The 19,715-nt window shown below is 46.2% G+C and overlaps 2 protein-coding genes across 2 annotated transcripts in view; both read left to right on the forward strand.

Annotated features, from left to right (window-relative positions):
* The first annotated feature begins 258 nt into the window (after positions 1-258).
* LOC123180263 (maturase K-like) lies at positions 259-1,396 on the forward strand. Its single transcript, XM_044592253.1, has one exon. The coding sequence runs from the start codon at positions 433-435 to the stop codon at positions 1,021-1,023; it is 591 nt and encodes a 196-aa protein (XP_044448188.1). The 5' UTR covers positions 259-432; the 3' UTR covers positions 1,024-1,396.
* Positions 1,397-1,547: 151 nt separating this feature from the next.
* LOC123157757 (photosystem II protein D1-like) overlaps positions 1,548-19,715 on the forward strand; it is a 25,209-nt gene continuing 7,041 nt past the window's right edge. Inside the window, exon 1 of the mRNA XM_044575976.1 lies at positions 1,548-2,070. Within this exon, the coding sequence (XP_044431911.1) occupies positions 1,653-2,070 (418 nt within the window). The 5' untranslated portion in view covers positions 1,548-1,652. The remainder of the gene's footprint in view (positions 2,071-19,715) is intronic.

The following is a 19,715-nucleotide window of genomic DNA, read 5'->3' on the forward strand; positions in this document are numbered from 1 at the left end:
CATTCAATATTTCCCTTTTTAGAAGACAAGTTTTTGCATTTGGATTATCTATCAAATATAGAAATACCCTGTCCTATCCATTTGGAAATCCTGGTTCAACTCCTTCAATACCGTATCCAAGATGTTCCATCTTTGGATTTATTGATTCTTTCTGAACTATTATTCGAATTGGAATAGTTTTAGTCCTTCAATGAAATCCAATTTTTCAAAAAGAAAATAAAAGACTATTTCGATTCCTAAATAACTCTTATGTATCAGAATATGAATTTTTTTTGTTGTTTCTTCGTAAACAATCTTCTTGCTTACCATTAGCATCTTCTGGAACTTTTCTGAAATGAATCCACTTTTCTAGGAAGATGGAACATTTTGGGATAATGTACCCTGGTTTTTCTCGGAAAACCCTATGGTTCTTTATGGATCTTCTTATGCATTATGTTCGATATCAAGGAAAGGCAATTCTTGCATCAAAAGGCACTTTTTTTGAAGAAGAAATGGAAATGCTACCTTATCAATTTCTGGCAATATTATTTCTGTTTTTGGACTCAGCCGCGAAGAATCCATATAAAACAATTAGCAAACTCTTGCTTCGATTTTATGGGGTACCTTTCAAGTGTACCAAAAAGTTCTTTGTTAGTAAGGAATCAAATGCTGGAGAATTCATTTCTAATAGATACTCGAATGAAAAAATTCGATACCATGGTCCCCACTACTCTCCTCATAGGATACTTATCAAAAGCTCAATTTTGTACTGGATCGGGGCATCCTATTAGTAAACCCATTTGGACAGATTTATCAGATTGGGATATTCTTGATCGATTTGGTCGGATATGTAGAAATCTTTTTCATTATCATAGTGGATCTTCGAAGAAATGGACTTTGTATCGACTAAAGAATATACTTCGACTTTCATGTGCTAGAAATTTAGCTCGTAAACATAAAAGCACGGTACGAACTTTTATGCAACGATTGGGTTCGGCATTTTTAGAAGAATTTTTATGGAAGAAGAGCCAGTTTTTTCTTTGATGTTCACCAAAACAACTCTTTTTTTCTTTCTGTGGATCACACACTGTGCGTATTTGGTATTTGGATATTATATGTATCAATGACCTGGTCAACCCTCTTAATTAATCATTAGACGAAATTAAGAAACAGGAAAGGGTTGATAAATGATCAAGAAAAAACTTTTCTATTTTTCATTCTGAAATGTTCTTTTTATTATAATAAAGAGTAGGTGAATCAACTTACTAATTAAAAAATTAGTAGAACTTCCTCTTTGGAATAGAAATTGGCTATTTCTACATAGGGAAAGTCGTGTTCAATGAAAAATGCAAGCACGATTTGGGGAGGGATTTTTCTCTATTGTAACAAGGAAGAATTATCTACTCCATCCGACTAGTTTCGGGTTCGAGTCCCAGGAAACCCATATAGAAAAGACCCATCAATGTTTTTAACTTTGACTCACTTCATTTACAAATACAAAATTATTGGTTTGGTTAATTTAGTTATATGGATAGCTAATATTTGGGCTGACTTAGTTGACATTGGTATATAGTCTATGTTATACTGTTAAATAACAAGCCTTCTATTATCTATATTCTAGTTAATACGTGTGCTTGGGAGTCCTTGCAATTTGAATAAACCAAGATCTTACCATGACTGCAATTTTAGAGAGACGCGAAAGTACAAGCATGTGGGGTCGCTTCTGCAACTGGACAACTAGCACTGAAAATCGTCTTTACATCGGATGGTTCGGTGTTTTGATGATCCCTACCTTATTGACCGCAACTTCTATATTTATTATCGCCTTCATTGCTGCCCCTCCAGTAGATATTGATGGTATTCATGACCCTGTTTCTGGTTCTTTACTTTTTGGAAACAATATTATCTCTGGTGCTATTATCCCTACTTCTGCGGCGATCGGATTGCACTTTTACCCAATTTGGGAAGCTGCATCTGTTGATGAGTGGTTATACAATGGTGGTCCTTATGAGCTAATTGTTCTACACTTCTTACTTGGTGTAGCTTGTTATATGGGTCGTGAGTGGGAACTTAGTTTCCGTCTGGGTATGCGTCCACTAGTAGAAAAGAGGGCTTTGGTTTAGGCCGGGTCAGCCCATTAGTCCCGGTCAGTCCAGAACCGGGACCAATGGGGGCACTGGTCCCGGTTCGTGAGGCCAGGGGCCTGCTGGGCCTCGTGGGGGCATTGGTCCCGGTTCGTCTGGCCCCTTTGGTCCCGGTTGGTGGGACGAACCGGGACCAATGGGCCTCGCTCCTGGCCCACCACCATTGGTCCCGGTTGGTGGCTTGAACCGGGACCACAGGCTGCCCTTTAGTCCCGGTTCATGCCACGAACCGGGACCAATGAGGTGCCTATATATACCCCTCGCCCGCGAGCAGAGCACTCCATTGCTCTGTTTTTCTCTGGCCGGCGAGGGGAGGGCTTTGTGGTGCTCTAGCTCACCTCCTATGCACATGAGGTGTTCGATGAAATGCCCGAGCCACACTAGTTAAGCTTTCTCCTCTCGAAGCTCGACCTCAAAGCTCCATTTTCCTCGAGATTTGTCTAGGTTTAGCGGCCCGTCACGTCCCATTCCCGTCTTCACCGCCGTCGATCGCCCGCGCCGATCTCGTCGTCGGTACCACCGTGGTGAGCCTCTTGTTCTTATCTTCTTTCTGAAAGAAAAAAATTCTTACTTTAGATAGATACTTGTCTAATTTTCTTACCATTTTATTGCATGTTATTATATAGTGCGATGGTTTTGGTATCTGCCCCCGTCGGCCCTCGTCCTGTCTATGATTCGGATGTGGTATATATTATCTTTATAACTATTGGTTCATTTATTGTTTATGAAAATTATGCCGACCAACGTGACATAGATTATATTTATCTAGGAGGTATGTGAACCGGAAATTCCAACCGACCCTATTGTCGAGAGGTTAAATTTAGTTGAAGAAGAAAACAATTTCTTGAAGGAAAAGATAAAAATTTTGAGGAGGAGAAGATGATATTGGAGTTGCATGTTGCGGATGTCGTCGATGATCACAAGATCAAGATGGATGCAATGCGCTTGAATATTAGAAAGATTAGAAACTATGTCATTCATACCGAGGCTTGGTATCATTATGTCGTTGGATCAATTGTTACCTTGGTTGCGATTATGATCGCATTTGTTTTCACATTGAAATGTTTTACATAGTTTCAATGTATGGTTTAATTAATTAGATGCTCTCGAGAGCTATATGTTGTTAGATGAGAACTATGTCTGTACTTTGGTTTTAATGTGATGATGACCTTCTATTAATTTGGTCACTTAATTATCTATTCATGATGTTCTGTAATGGTTTTTGACACACTTAATTATATATAATGCACGCAGATGAACCGGCATTGGATGTACGGTGACAGACACACCTCCGAGTACATTAAGGGCGTGCATGATTTTCTCGTAGTGGCTGAGGCAAACAAGCAGAATGGTTTTATGTGTTATCCATGCCCTAAATGTGGGAATACGAAGTCTTACTCTAACCGGAAAATCCTTCACACCCACCTGCTTAACAAGGGTTTCCTGCCACACTATAATGTTTGGACGAGGCACAGAGAAATAGGGGTTATGATGGAAGACGGCGAAGAAGAAGAGGACGATGACAACTATGTGCCCCTTGAATACGGTGATGCTGCAACGGGGGAAGCTGCTGAAGATCAAGAGGAACCAGACGATGTGCCCAATGATGCTGCAACGGGGGAAGCTACTGAAGATCAAGAGGAACCAGTGCCCGATGATGATGATCTCCGCCGGGTCATTGTCGATGCAAGGACGCAATGCGAAAGTCAAAAGGAGAAGCTGAAGTTCGATCGCATGTTAGAGGATCACAAAAAAGTGTTGTACCCCAATTGCGAAGCTGGCAACACAAAGCTCGGTACCGTACTGGAATTGCTGCAGTGGAAGGCAGAGAATGTTGTGCCTGACAAAGGATTTGAGAAGCTATTGAAAATATTGAAGAAGAAGCTTCCAAAGGATAACGAATTGCCCGACAGTACATACGCAGCAAAGAAGGTCGTATGCCCTCTAGTGTTGGAGGTGCGGAAGAGCATGCCAAGTTGATGCGATGGCAAAGTGAGGACCAAAAGAAAGACGAGAAATTGGGAGCACCCGCTGACGGGTCGCAGTGGAGAAAAATCGAGAGAAAGTACTGGGCTGAGTTTGCAGCTGACCCAAGGAACGTATGGTTTGGTTTAAGCGCGGATGGCATTAATCCTTTCGGGGAGCAGAGCAGCATTCACCGCACCTGGCCCATGACTCTATGTATGTATAACCTTCCTCCTTGGATGTGCATGAAGCGGAAGTTCATTATGATGCCAGTTCTCATCCAAGGCCCTCAGCAACCCGGCAACGACATTGATGTGTACCTAAGGCCATTAGTTGAAGAACTTTTACAGTTGTGGAATGGAAACGGTGTACGTACGTGGGATGAGCACAAACAGGAGGAATTTAACCTGCACGTGTTGCTATTTGTAACCATCAATGATTGGCCCGCTCTCAGTAACCTTTCAGGACAGACAAACAAGGGATACCATGCATGCACGCACTGTTTAGATGACACTGAAAGTATATACCTGAACAAATGCAGGAAGAATGTGTACCTAGGCCATCGTCGATTTCTTCCGACCAACCATCAATGTCGAAAGAAAGGCAAGCATTTCAAAGGTGAGGCAGATCACCGGAAGAAGCCCGCCATGCGTACCAGTGATCACATACTTGCTATGGTCAATGATTTACACGTAATCTTTGGAAAGGGTCCCAGCGGACTAGCTGTTCCAAATGACGCTGAGGGACACGCACCCATGTGGAAGAAGAAATCTATATTTTGGGACCTACCCTACTGGAAAGACCTAGAGGTCCGCTCTTCAATCGACGTGATGCACGTGACGAAGAACCTTTGCATGAACCTGCTAGGCTTCTTGGGCGTGTATGGGAAGACAAAAGATACACCTGAGGCACGGGAGGACCTGCAATGTTTGCACGAAAAAGACGGCATGCCTCCGAAGCAGTATGAAGGTCCTGCCAGCTACGCTCTTACGAAAGAAGAGAAAGAAATCTTCTTTAAATGGCTGCTCAGTATGAAGGTCCCGACTGGCTTCTCGTCGAATATAAAGGGAATAATAAATATGCCAGAGAAAAAGTTCCAGAACCTAAAGTCTCATGACTACCACGTGATTATGACGCAACTGCTTCCGGTTGCATTGAGGGGGCTTCTACCGGAAAACGTCCGATTAGCCATTGTGAAGCTATGTGCATTCCTCAATGCAATCTCTTAGAAGGTGATCGATCCAGAAATCATACCAAGGCTGAGGAGTGATGTGGCGCAATGTCTTGTCAGTTTCGAGCTGGTGTTCCCACCATCCTTCTTCAATATCATGACGCACGTCCTAGTTCATCTAGTCGACGAGATTGTCATTATGGGGCCCGTATTTCTACACAATATGTTCCCCTTTGAGAGGTTCATGGGAGTCCTAAAGAAATATGTCCGTAACCACGCTAGGCCAGAAGGAAGCATCTCCATGGGCCATCAAACAGAGGATGTCATTGGGTTTTGTGTTGACTTCATTCCTGTCCTTAAGAAGATAGGTCTCCCTGAATCGCGGTATGAGGGGAGACTGACTGGAAAAGGCACGCTAGTAGCGGACTCAATAATATGCAGGGACGGGCATTCTTGGTGTCAAGCACACTACACAGTTCTACAGAACTCTACCTTGGTGACCCCGTATGTTGATGAATACAAGAACAGTCTGCGCTCCAAACACCCGGAGCAGTGCGACGATTGGATTACATGTGAACACATCAGGACTTTCAGCAGTTGGTTGGAAACACGGCCTAGAGGTGACAACACTGTTTGTGATGAGCTGTACTCGTTGTCCAGGGGACCATCTTTGACTGTATTGACTTACAAAGGATACGAGATAAATGGGAATACATTTTACACAATCGCCCAAGATCAAAAGAGCACCAACCAAAACAGCAGTGTCCGCTTTGATGCAGACACCGAGAGGGGAAAGGACACATATTATGGTTACATAGTGGACATATGGGAACTTGACTACGGACATGATTTTAAGGTCCCTTTGTTTAAGTGCAAATGGGTCAATCTGTCAGGAGGCGGGGTACAGGTAGACCCACAGTACAGAATGGCAACAGTGGATCTGAAAAATCTTGGGTACACTAACGAACCGTTCGTCCTAGCCAGTTGTGACACCCCAAAATTTTTGACCTTGTTTTATTTATTAAAATTTTTGCTAGGAAATAAAACTTTTCCATTTGTCAAGATTTACCCTTTTGTTATTGTGGATTTTTACTTCAAGTGGAAAACTTTCAAAAGGTATTGTTGGACTTGAATACTCTCTTTGATAAAACAATTCTTTATCAGTGGATTTAAATTGCAAGATTTGTTTTCTCAGAGCTTTATTCTTTTAAAATGATTTCTTTTGAATTTGAGCCTGTTTTGCACTACAACCATTTGACAAATGCAATTAAAATTTCCACCAAAATTTGGGGATGTCATGTGATGTTTCCACATCACTTTTATGCAAAAATACCTTTTGGCCATTGGAGATTTTGAGCTCTACACCAACTTTTCCAATCTGGTCCAGTAGGCACTTTTGCACTACAACCTATTTAAATATTTCTTTAAAAAACATTCCAAGTGTTTGGAGATGTCAGTGGATGCATACAATTCAACTCTATGCAAAAACCCAGTGATGTTCTTTGAAAAATTTGAGTAAAACAACCTCTTTTTCATTCTGGTCCAGTTTGGTGTTTTGAACTGCTACCTTATTTTATTTTGCTCAACTGACCCTGAGCTTTTTCCTACTTGTAGCCCTCCTTTCAAAACCCTTAAGTCCAGGAGAGTGGACTCATTGGAGGTTTTTAAGTGCATGCAATAAACCCTTTTTCTTTCTGTCCAAAACTGGAGTTTTGCAAAACTTGCTCTAACAAGTTTCTGGTTTTACCCATATGATCTTGCCTTCACCATCCACACCTAAAGAGACCCTGATCTGGAGATTTTGGCCACTCCAAGAGTTGCCTAAGTGCACTTGGCATTCTGTCGAGCACTTGGTGTGCACAGTCGGTTTTGGGCATGTTTCCTAGTATGCACTGTGAACTTGCTCCAATGACCCAGCAACCTTGTCCACTGAACTCCTAGCTGTCTCTATCCTAGTCCTGTTAATTGCCAGCCCCACCCTCGCGCTCTAGACCGCCCTGGCATTTCGTCGAGCAGGTTCCGTGCGTGCTCTGGGCGCACCCAGAGCGCACGTTTTGCACGCGTGCGCACTGAGCCGCCGCGCCACACTGCCGCACTCGACGCGACCCGTCCCTGGCCCCTGCTCCACCGCTGAACCGCGCACTAGCTCGCCCCCTCTCCACGCCATCTCTGGCGCCCTGCAGCGCCGCTGGCAGAGCATTTGGCGGCACGCCGGCGTCGGCAGCGAACCTCTCCCATGTTCGGCACCGCCCAAACCACACCAGCGCGCCAGCTGCCCCGTGAACAGCCCGGTCTTATCCCGAAGCTCGTCGGCACGCGCTCGTCGCCGCCACGTCGCCCTGCGGCTACAGCACGGCTGTCGCCGGCGATCTTATCCCCAGCCGCCGCGGTCCAACCTCGAGCGCCTATTTAAAGGGTCCCCGAACTCGTTCAAGACCTCAGGCGACCTCAGACCCTCCCCGTAGAGCTTCCCTAGCAGTGGATTGACCGGAGAATACCGTCTTCACCAACTCCGGCCAGTTCGGCCGCCGCCAACTCCGGTGAAATACATCGCAGCCAGCCACTCTCTCGCCCAACCAGCGCCACCAGTAGCTTCCCCTTGTCCTTGCGGAGCTGCCCAGCAACCCAACCACGATCGGAGACCACCGGAGCCCAAAAACCACTTCTCACCCGTAGCCCCCTCCGCCGCGGAGCTCGCCGCCGGCGATTTCTTCCACCTCCGACGACCCAGCTACCACCAAGAGGACCACCCCAATCTGGCCGTTCCATCCCCGCCCTCGGATGCCCGTGAGGCGCTGCCGTTCGTCGACGGCGATCGCCGGAGTCCGGCTCCCGTCAGGTAGAGAAGAGGAGGGAGAGGGAAGAACGGTCAAACCTGACCAGTGGGCCCTCTGGACCCACTGTCAGTGACCCGCGCGCCGTCTTCTCTGTTTTAAGTGAAGGCGCATAAGTCCCGAGTACGTTTCCTCTGCTGCGAAAGCGTATTCCCCTCGAAGCGTTTTCCTTTTTCTGGTTTTATTAAAAACATAGTTTTGACCAGACTTTGACCAGCTATAACTTTTAAAATAAAACTCTAAATGAGTTGATTCTTTTTCCTACCTCTCTCAAATTTCACCTAGTTTATTTTAAGATTTATTTCAAAAATATTTGAGACAACCTTTTGTACTGTGTTTGAAATATGTGTTGTTTGGATATTTCTCAAAATAGGATTTTTGGAGAAAAGGGAAAGCTTCCAAAAAGTGCATCCCTTGCATACTCTTGAAGGCAAGCATTTCTGAACTCTGGCATGATATTTTGTTGTGGTGTTCTGATACGATTACAACACCATTTGGCTTGGAGTATGCGTTATCTTTATGTAACGATAAAGTCTCATGCATGAGTGCTTTTTGGAGATATTTTGTGGTCAGCAATGGATACGCTAGTGATTTGGATCATCCTCGTGAGCTCCTCATGCATACCGGAAGGAAGCCGGGAAAGTCGTGGTCTTGGGTAGACACGAGCTTGTCCCTAGTCCCTCGTCGAGACGAGTATGTCCGGTATGGCATGGCGAGGCTTGATGAGTGGTGATTTATTCCACTAATGGTAATATTGTTGGAGGACACTTGGACCACCTGAGTCGGTCGTAGGTCGAGTCTTGATCAGTAACTTCCTTATTTGTTGGCACTACCACTTGTCCCTGTCGCAGACGGGGTATGGTTCAGTAAGTTGTCAACCCCTTACCAAAGCACACACCGTACAGAGAGGCCATAGTGGAAGATACCGGAGGCCTCCGGTAGGCATGCCACTTGGTCCGGGGGCATGGGTGTTTCCGGTTGGGACCGAGAGGGGGGCACCCCTTAGAGCGCGCATATAGAAATTTGATCCCATGCTACGTCGAGGTTGTAGCCTCCCCACTTAGAGTTTTGCTTGGCAGGTGTCGTGGGTGATTCCAGACATCGGTGAGTTAAACTGGTGTGTGCAGGTCAGGCGTGTTTTCAATTAAAAGGCCGTAGGCGGAATTAGTCCCGATGGACTAAATAAATCCGTTACTTGTGGGAAAATAGTACTCCCTCTTCAGAGGATATATCCTGTTGGATAGCCATGTTCATAGGTAAGGACCACAGCCTGAGTGGAATCTAGTAACGGTATTCGGATGGAAAACGAATTAGCTAGAACTCAGTGACGGTTTTCGGATGGAGACACGGCTAACTGGATCATAGTAACGGTATTCGGATGGAGAACGAATTAGCTAGAACTCAGTGACGGTCTTCGGATGGAGAAACGCCTAGACTAGATTTTTGTTTATGACCTGTGACATCTGAGGATCATGTTTTAATTTTATTATTAATACGGACTAACCATTTACATTATGTATTTTATTGAGTATCCCTGGGATGGTTCTACCTCCTGGATATTCACTGTGATTATTCTTTTATAAGCCCTTTATGTGGTGTCGCTCAGACGCCCGACTGCGGCATGCTTGTTGTTTGATTATCTTTTATAAGCCCTTTCTGTGGTGTCGCTCAGACGCCCGACTGTGGCATGCTTGTTGTTTATTTATAAGCCCTTTATGTAGTGTCGCTCAGACGCCCGACTGCGGCATGCTTGTTGTTTGATTATCTTTTATAAGCCCTTTCTGTGGTGTCGCTCAGACGCCCGACTGCGGCATCATTAATTTATTTGCAACCTTTCGAGGAGTCATTTTAGACACGCACTCAGTGCATTCCTTTTACATCCGTATTGCACGTCCATATTTTCTCTGCACGCGTGCATCACAGATTTCTGTTTACTTCGTGGCAGACTTATTATCATCAATGTTTCGGAGTATGATTATCTCCTGTTATATTATACCCATGTTCTTAATGTTTGCGAGTACATTCAAACGTACTCACTGGCTTGTCCCTGGCTATTGTCTTGGCCAGATTTTTGCGCATGGAGATAAGCATCGCGGTGACAGCCTCGGAACCTACGTATTGACGATAGCAGCCTCGCGAAGATAGGAGTTATCCTGGTCAGCTGTTCTTGTGAGAATGGAGTCCCATAGACGCAGTTGTATCACAGACCGCTTCCGCCATCAACCACTAGAAACCAAGTGTTGTACTCCTAGGCCACAATGGTCTTGTACTACATATTTTTGTACCTTGCTTGGAATTCTTGTATCAAGTTGGTGCCTCATCAGCTAACAGTAATCCTGGGGCTGGTGAGCACAAAGGCCGTTTTCTGGGAAATTTTATCCTGAAAATCCGGCCGTGACAGACTTGGTATCAGAGCCAGGCTGACCATTGGCTAATCCTATCTTAGCCAGGTCAATAGACTTAGGTTAACCAAACCACCAGACCTTAGCCTAACCCCGATCAAGCTTCCCGCGTAAGATATCTACACAGTGACCTGACGCCTTTCGGCGGACGGTGCCCAACCTATCAGCCTAGCCCGTCGATCACGCGCCAGTGACCGACACCCAACCCGTCTCTATCGCAAGCGTGCGGAGGAAGACTCCGTCCCCTTTCCCTATAAAAAGGGCACGCTAGCCTCAACACAGCACAGCACAGCCTCCTCCCCCAAAACCAAGCCACGATGCCTGGCCCCATTGTTCACAATGAGACCACAGCAACCAACCTTGGAGGTTTTGTGACCGTACTCGCAAACCTCACCCGCCGTGCCTATGCATTAGAAGAGCCTCCTGAATATGTTGTGTACCAAGGACCCATGTACGGTGAGAGCCGTCAGTACTGGGCCACTGTGCACATCTACGGTAGGGGTCTGTCGCCAAAACGCCACTATAGGTTCACTGGAAGGACAACTTCCTTTGAGCCACAGGCCATCCAACTGGCAGCCCGAGAAGCTATAGTTCAACTCCGGCACTTGTCGCCCAGAGTTAACTGTCGCTCGTTCTACTACTACCCCAGTCGTGACGGGTATGGTAGGCCGCCCCAGGTCGCCAACGGAGACCACGAGACAGATCATGCGCTGTTACATCTGGTGCGCTATGTAAGCACACTAGAGCAACTGTTCGATCAGGTCACCCTTGATCTGATCACAGCTCGTGGAGAACTGGTTCGCCGAGCCCCGACGAGAAGAGAAGCGGAGCCCGACGCCGACAACCCAGTCGTGCTGTTCGGACACCCGATCGATCCCTTGAGGTCTGCGCCAGCCATCAACCAGAGTGCTTTGGTGACCCCAGAAGCGCTTCGTCGCCTTTTGGGAACCCATTCCAACGGGATTGTGGCCAACAACCCCCGCGATGGTCATCACCACTACCCCGACTCTGCAGCCCCTCAACCTCAGCCGGCAAATCCTGACGGAGAAACCCGTGGAGAAACCTCGGCACCCGCCAGGCCAGCTCACTTAGACATTGACGAAGTAGACTAAGTCGCTCGAGTTGTATCGAGCCTTAGTTTTCCCACGCTTTGTAATGGTGTGATCTTGTATCGCTTTTATTACCTGCTGTCTGCTTGAGCGCCCTTATTTTGGAGTAGTAGCTATGCATATGTACGTTAGCGTACAGTTGCATTTTTTTTTCGGGCGCAGCTACCTAGACCAACCCCGACGGCACCTACAGTAATGCGTCACATTTATGTGATGCGTATATCTGTGGCTTTGACCCAAGTACAGGATCGACAACCAGTTACCCTTCACCCCGGTGGATAACCCAGCCCCGATGCTATATAAAGGCCACTTCGTGACCTTGCCAAGAGCCCCTCACTATTGTGCGCAGCACTCACAGCCATTCCTTTGCCATGCCGACCCCCAGTATTTATCTGAGAACCCCAGACGCAACCCCGGGCAGTTTTGTCAAATTATTGTGGGACTTTACCTGCAGTACCATGAGTGCCACCCGTCCACCCCAGTACGAGTTGCTCAAATCGAGGATCACCCCTTCCACCTCGAAATATTGGGCAGTGGTGCACATCCCTCCCGCATACCCAAACCAAGACCCAACGGAAGTCTCCTTCGTGGGGAAATCCATGCCAACTCCGCATATGGCCATAGAAGCTGCTGCATACGAGGCGCTCACTCGTCTTTGATTCGCGGTACCCTATGCCAGCGAGCGAGGATACTATTATTTTCCGAGTCGTGCAGCACCCGGAGAAGTTGCATCTTTTCCCGGTGGACGAATTGAGAGAGATCCAGTACTGGCCAACCTTGCCCAGTACGTTATCGCTCAGGAGCGTTTAACTCAGCGGGTAATGGGTTATCTCCAGAGCCTCGCTGATTTAAATCCTCGGATCGCTATTGGCAGACCACTGAGGCCTGACCAGGAGAGGCGCATTCATCGACTAGTCAACCCGCTTCCCCCGATAAAAGAGGAGTGTGCCCCAGTACCAGAGGCGTTTTCTCAGGACCCTGTCCTTTTGCCGTTTTCCTTGTAAACGCCTCCACTGTATTTATTATCCCAGTATTTTGTTTATGTGTTGTAGCGTGTTCGTGGTTCCCAAATTTTGTGCGATGGATCCGATTCTCTTTAGTTCCAGTTATGTGAGTAGTTTTACTGCTGTTAGTTTTGTTTAAATTATTTTTCTCTCGCAACATGTTTTTGAGGAGATTTCTTTCCCCGAGTCACTGCTGCGTATATATTTTCACGACATAGATTTTTTATTCGCACAGCGTCGTAACAGCAGACTCACAGCAGCAACCACTCGACCTCGGGCACTATTACAAATCCTTGAGCACATTTTTGCGCCTACCTGATCACACGCGAGGGCACCACAGTCTCAGTGAGAGAGATTTGTGAGTGATCATTCAGGCACGAGTTGCCCCAGCACACCGACGACAGTTAGCCCTCGATGCCGCGCCTAATCCACGTGATCGCCGCCGCCGCGGAGAGCTAACACTCGAGCGGCAGCATCACGACGATCATCCAGGATCATCGCGCACAGGAGCACGGAGAACCCCAGCAGCACCGCCAAACCCCCACACACCAGGACCACATACCAGTCCGGCATTGCCTCCGCCATTAGAGCCTCGTCTCGAGCTCCTGCTAACAGCAATGGAGGAGAAGGAAGGAGAAGTAGAAGCGAGGCCAGGTGTGAGGAAGAAGAAAGGAGCACCGCGATCATTTTATAGCTCGAGATCGGTGTACGGTGGGCGAGGTCCACCAGCGCCACTCGTCGCTCGACCGCCGGTGTTCGGAGGCGAGTCCGCGAGCAGTGCCGACAGCGCACTGGCCCGCGAGGTGAGTGCACGCTGCACCGGCAGCTAGCACGCCGCGCACTACCACGGTACGTCCTCGATGCCCTACGAGCTAGGCATCGCCGGTGGAGGAAGCGCGGGAGAGCTCGCGAGAGAGAAGAGAGAGCCAGAGGTAGAAGAAGAGGCCGACAGTGGGCCCTGGGTCCACCTGTCAGCCAGAGAGAGCACTGTGCTCTCGGGTACGACCAGCGTATTTTAGTAATTTAGAACTTATTTTAAATTACTGTATCCGCGTGGAAATATCTCGTTTTCCCTAACCGTAGATTTTTTCCACACTACGTCAGTGTATCACACTGTGGTTTTACACCACTTATTGCCCTCTCACTATAGCCGCTTTGTTTTTGTGCAGTTGAACGATTTCTTTTGATAAAAACAGTTTTTGTTCAAAACAGCATTTAACAAATCTCGAGGACGAGATTTTTCTTAAGGGGGGTAGTGTTGTGACACCCCAAAAATTTTGACCTTGTTTTATTTATTAAAATTTTTGCCAGGAAATAAAACTTTTCCATTTGTCAAGATTTACCCTTTTGTTATTGTGGATTTTTACTTCAAGTGGAAAACTTTCAAAAGGTATTGTTGGACTTGAATACTCTCTTTGATAAAACAATTCTTTATCAGTGGATTTAAATTGCAAGATTTGTTTTCTCAGAGCTTTATTCTTTTAAAATGATTTCTTTTGAATTTGGAGCCTGTTTTGCACTACAACCATTTGACAAATGCAATTAAAATTTCCACCAAAATTTGGGGATGTCATGTGATGTTTCCACATCACTTTTATGCAAAAATACCTTTTGGCCATTGGAGATTTTGAGCTCTACACCAACTTTTCCAATCTGGTCCAGTAGGAACTTTTGCACTACAACCTATTTAAATATTTCTTTAAAAGAATTCCAAGTGTTTGGAGATGTCAGTGGATGCATACAATTCAACTCTATGCAAAAACCCAGTGATGTTCTTTGAAAAATTTGAGTAAAACAACCTCTTTTTCATTCTGGTCCAGTTTGGTGTTTTGAACTGCTACCTTATTTTATTTTGCTCAACTGACCCTGAGCTTTTTCCTACTTGTAGCCCTCCTTTCAAAACCCTTAAGTCCAGGAGAGTGGACTCATTGGAGGTTTTTAAGTGCATGCAATAAACCCTTTTTCTTTCTGTCCAAAACTGGAGTTTTGCAAAACTTGCTCTAACAAGTTTCTGGTTTTACCCATATGATCTTGCCTTCACCATCCACACCTAAAGAGACCCTGATCTGGAGATTTTGGCCACTCCAAGAGTTGCCTAAGTGCACTTGGCATTCTGTCGAGCACTTGGTGTGCACAGTCGGTTTTGGGCATGTTTCCTAGTATGCACTGTGAACTTGCTCCAATGACCCAGCAACCTTGTCCACTGAACTCCTAGCTGTCTCTATCCTAGTCCTGTTAATTGCCAGCCCCACCCTCGCGCTCTAGACCGCCCTGGCATTTCGTCGAGCAGGTTCCGTGCGTGCTCTGGGCGCGCCCAGAGCGCACGTTTTGCACGCGTGCGCACTGAGCCGCCGCGCCACACTGCCGCACTCGACGCGACCCGTCCCTGGCCCCTGCTCCACCGCTGAACCGCGCACTAGCTCGCCCCCTCTCCACGCCATCTCTGGCGCCCTGCAGCGCCGCTGGCAGAGCATTTGGCGGCACACCGGCGTCGGCAGCGAACCTCTCCCATGTTCGGCACCGCCCAAACCACACCAGCGCGCCAGCTGCCCCGTGAACAGCCCGGTCTTATCCCGAAGCTCGTCGGCACGCGCTCGTCGCCGCCACGTCGCCCTGCGGCTACAGCACGGCTGTCGCCGGCGATCTTATCCCCAGCCGCCGCGGTCCAACCTCGAGCGCCTATTTAAAGGGTCCCCGAACTCGTTCAAGACCTCAGGCGACCTCAGACCCTCCCCGTAGAGCTTCCCTAGCAGTGGATTGACCGGAGAAGACCGTCTTCACCAACTCCGGCCAGTTCGGCCGCCGCCAACTCCGGTGAAATACATCGCAGCCAGCCACTCTCTCGCCCAACCAGCGCCACCAGTAGCTTCCCCTTGTCCTTGCGGAGCTGCCCAGCAACCCAACCACGATCGGAGACCACCGGAGCCCAAAAACCACTTCTCACCCGTAGCCCCCTCCGCCGCGGAGCTCGCCGCCGGCGATTTCTTCCACCTCCGACGACCCAGCTACCACCAAGAGGACCACCCCAATCTGGCCGTTCCATCCCCGCCCTCGGATGCCCGTGAGGCGCTGCCGTTCGTCGACGGCGATCGCCGGAGTCCGGCTCCCGTCAGGTAGAGAAGAGGAGGGAGAGGGAAGAACGGTCAAACCTGACCAGTGGGCCCTCTGGACCCACTGTCAGTGACCCGCGCGCCGTCTTCTCTGTTTTAAGTGAAGGCGCATAAGTCCCGAGTACGTTTCCTCTGCTGCGAAAGCGTATTCCCCTCGAAGCGTTTTCCTTTTTCTGGTTTTATTAAAAACATAGTTTTGACCAGACTTTGACCAGCTATAACTTTTAAAATAAAACTCCAAATGAGTTGATTCTTTTTCCTACCTCTCTCAAATTTCACCTAGTTTATTTTAAGATTTATTTCAAAAATATTTGAGACAACCTTTTGTACTGTGTTTGAAATATGTGTTGTTTGGATATTTCTCAAAATAGGATTTTTGGAGAAAAGGGAAAGCTTCCAAAAAGTGCATCCCTTGCATACTCTTGAAGGCAAGCATTTCTGAACTCTGGCATGATATTTTGTTGTGGTGTTCTGATACGATTACAACACCATTTGGCTTGGAGTATGCGTTATCTTTATGTAACGATAAAGTCTCATGCATGAGTGCTTTTTGGAGATATTTTGTGGTCAGCAATGGATACGCTAGTGATTTGGATCATCCTCGTGAGCTCCTCATGCATACCGGAAGGAAGCCGGGAAAGTCGTGGTCTTGGGTAGACACGAGCTTGTCCCTAGTCCCTCGTCGAGACGAGTATGTCCGGTATGGCATGGCGAGGCTTGATGAGTGGTGATTTATTCCACTAATGGTAATATTGTTGGAGGACACTTGGACCACCTGAGTCGGTCGTAGGTCGAGTCTTGATCAGTAACTTCCTTATTTGTTGGCACTACCACTTGTCCCTGTCGCAGACGGGGTATGGTTCAGTAAGTTGTCAACCCCTTACCAAAGCACACACCGTACAGAGAGGCCATAGTGGAAGATACCGGAGGCCTCCGGTAGGCATGCCACTTGGTCCGGGGGCATGGGTGTTTCCGGTTGGGACCGAGAGGGGGGCACCCCTTAGAGCGCGCATATAGAAATTTGATCCCATGCTACGTCGAGGTTGTAGCCTCCCCACTTAGAGTTTTGCTTGGCAGGTGTCGTGGGTGATTCCAGACATCGGTGAGTTAAACTGGTGTGTGCAGGTCAGGCGTGTTTTCAATTAAAAGGCCGTAGGCGGAATTAGTCCCGATGGACTAAATAAATCCGTTACTTGTGGGAAAATAGTACTCCCTCTTCAGAGGATATATCCTGTTGGATAGCCATGTTCATAGGTAAGGACCACAGCCTGAGTGGAATCTAGTAACGGTATTCGGATGGAAAACGAATTAGCTAGAACTCAGTGACGGTTTTCGGATGGAGACACGGCTAACTGGATCATAGTAACGGTATTCGGATGGAGAACGAATTAGCTAGAACTCAGTGACGGTCTTCGGATGGAGAAACGCCTAGACTAGATTTTTGTTTATGACCTGTGACATCTGAGGATCATGTTTTAATTTTATTATTAATATGGACTAACCATTTACATTATGTATTTTATTAAGTATCCCTGGGATGGTTCTACCTCCTGGATATTCACTGTGATTATTCTTTTATAAGCCCTTTATGTGGTGTCGCTCAGACGCCCGACTGCGGCATGCTTGTTGTTTGATTATCTTTTATAAGCCCTTTCTGTGGTGTCGCTCAGACGCCCGACTGCGGCATCATTAATTTATTTGCAACCTTTCGAGGAGTCATCTTAGACACGCACTCAGTGCATTCCTTTTACATCCGTATTGCACGTCCATATTTTCTCTGCACGCGTGCATCACAGATTTCTGTTTACTTCGTGGCAGACTTATTATCATAAATGTTTCGGAGTATGATTATCTCCTGTTATATTATACCCATGTTCTTAATGTTTGCGAGTACATTCAAACGTACTCACTGGCTTGTCCCTGGCTATTGTCTTGGCCAGATTTTTGCGCATGGAGATAAGCATCGCGGTGACAGCCTCGGAACCTACGTATTGACGATAGCAGCCTCGCGAAGATAGGAGTTATCCTGGTCAGCTGTTCTTGTGAGAATGGAGTCCCATAGACGCACTTGTATCACAGATCGCTTCCGCCATCAACCACTAGAAACCAAGTGTTGTACTCCTGGGCCACAATGGTCTTGTACTACATATTTTTGTACCTTGCTTGGAATTCTTGTATCAAGTTGGTGCCTCATCAGCTAACAGTAATCCTGGGGCTGGTGAGCACAAAGGCCGTTTTCTGGGAAATTTTATCCTGAAAATCCGGCCGTGACACCAATGATGTGGCACAGGTTATCTATGTGAAGGACATGACTACCAAACCGAGAAAAAGAAAAGATAAGGAAGCGAATACATCATACGATGCGCCAAAGCGCCACATAGTTCTTTCAGGAAAAAGGGACATCGTGGGAGTGGAGGGCAAGACAGACATGTCTGAAGATTATGAAAAGTTTCATGAAATTCCTCCCTTCAAAGTCAAGGCTGACCCAAGCATCTTGATAAACGATGAAGATTATCCATGGTTACGGCGTAATAAGCAAATGACACAAGCGAAGAAAAAGTGAAGACTTTCTCCCGCAACTATTATGATGATACCATGCCAACATTGTAACAGACGAGTATGATACCATTGTCCGTTTTGTACACGAAGTGCATCCAGTTTTTACCGTAACCCTCTCAACTTTCTTGCACATGCTATGTGGATGAAATGATGATACCATGCCAACTTTCAACCTTTTCAGAGTTCATTTGAAATGCTTTTCAATTTCAGGGTCTTATAGCTCAAAATAATCAATAAATGCATGAAAAATAAGAAATGAAGTCAGAAAGGGTTGAAAATTGATGATGTGGCTTTGAATGCTGCATTTTGAACACACAAAAAGTCAAGAGTTCAAATAAGTTTTAAAAAATGAAATCCCTTTGTAACAGACGAGTTTCCGTATGAAATCCTGATACTTCGAAAGAGATTGTCCATTTTGTACACGAAGTGCATCCAGTTTTTGCCGTAACCCTCTCAACTTTCTTGCACATGCTATGTGGATGAAATGATGATACCATGCCAACTTTCAACCTTTTCAGAGTTCATTTGAAATGCTTTTCAATTTCAGGGTCTTATAACTCAAAATAATCAGTAAATGCATGAAAAATAACAAATGAAGTCAGAAATGCTTTTCAATTTTAGGGTCTTATAGCTCAAAATAATCAGTAAATGCATGAAAAATAACAAATAAAATAAATAAGTAATTAGAAGCAAAATAATATAAACTTTAATAAATTATATAAGTACAAACAAAATAAAATAAACTTTAATAACATAAATAAAATTTATGAAACTAAAATTATCAAAGTATTTTCTGTTCAAAACATTATAAGCAACCTCTAGTATTATTGAAACTAAAATTATATAAAATTGATGCAACTAAAATTATCGAAGTATTTTCTGTTCAAAATCATTGAAAGCAAAAAGAATTTTCATAAAGAACTTTTTTGTTAGAAACTTTAATAGCAAAAAGAATTACCATAAAGTAAAATAAATAAGTAATTAGAAACAAAATAAAATAAAATAAAATAAATAAGTTTTTTGTTGTAAGTGGAAACAAAACAAAATAAATAAAGCAAAAAAGAAAACAAAAAAACAGGCAAAAAATAAAAAATATGCCACCTACTAGGCCACCACGGCCTGAATACGACTAGAAACCCATCGATGGGCCAGGATTCAGGCCCGCAAAGGCCCAGTAGGCCCATCAGGCATAGCAGTGACAATTAGGCCCGTAAGCCTGCAATGGAGAGGAGCTCGAGAGGGGAGCGGCAGTGGGGCTTATAAACCACTGCGTGCCCCTCTCAACTAGCGAGGTGGGACTAAACTTTCGACGCGGGCGCAGCAGCACAAGGCCTTTGGTCCCGGTTGGTGGCACCAACCGATACTAAAGGGGTGCATTGGTACCGGTTCGTGGCACTAACCGGTACCAATGCCCCCCCTTTAGTCCCGGTTGGTGCCA

The sequence above is a fragment of the Triticum aestivum genome, chromosome 1D, assembly GCF_018294505.1.
Source record: "Triticum aestivum cultivar Chinese Spring chromosome 1D, IWGSC CS RefSeq v2.1, whole genome shotgun sequence".
In the NCBI taxonomy this organism is placed as follows: Eukaryota; Viridiplantae; Streptophyta; class Magnoliopsida; order Poales; family Poaceae; genus Triticum; species Triticum aestivum.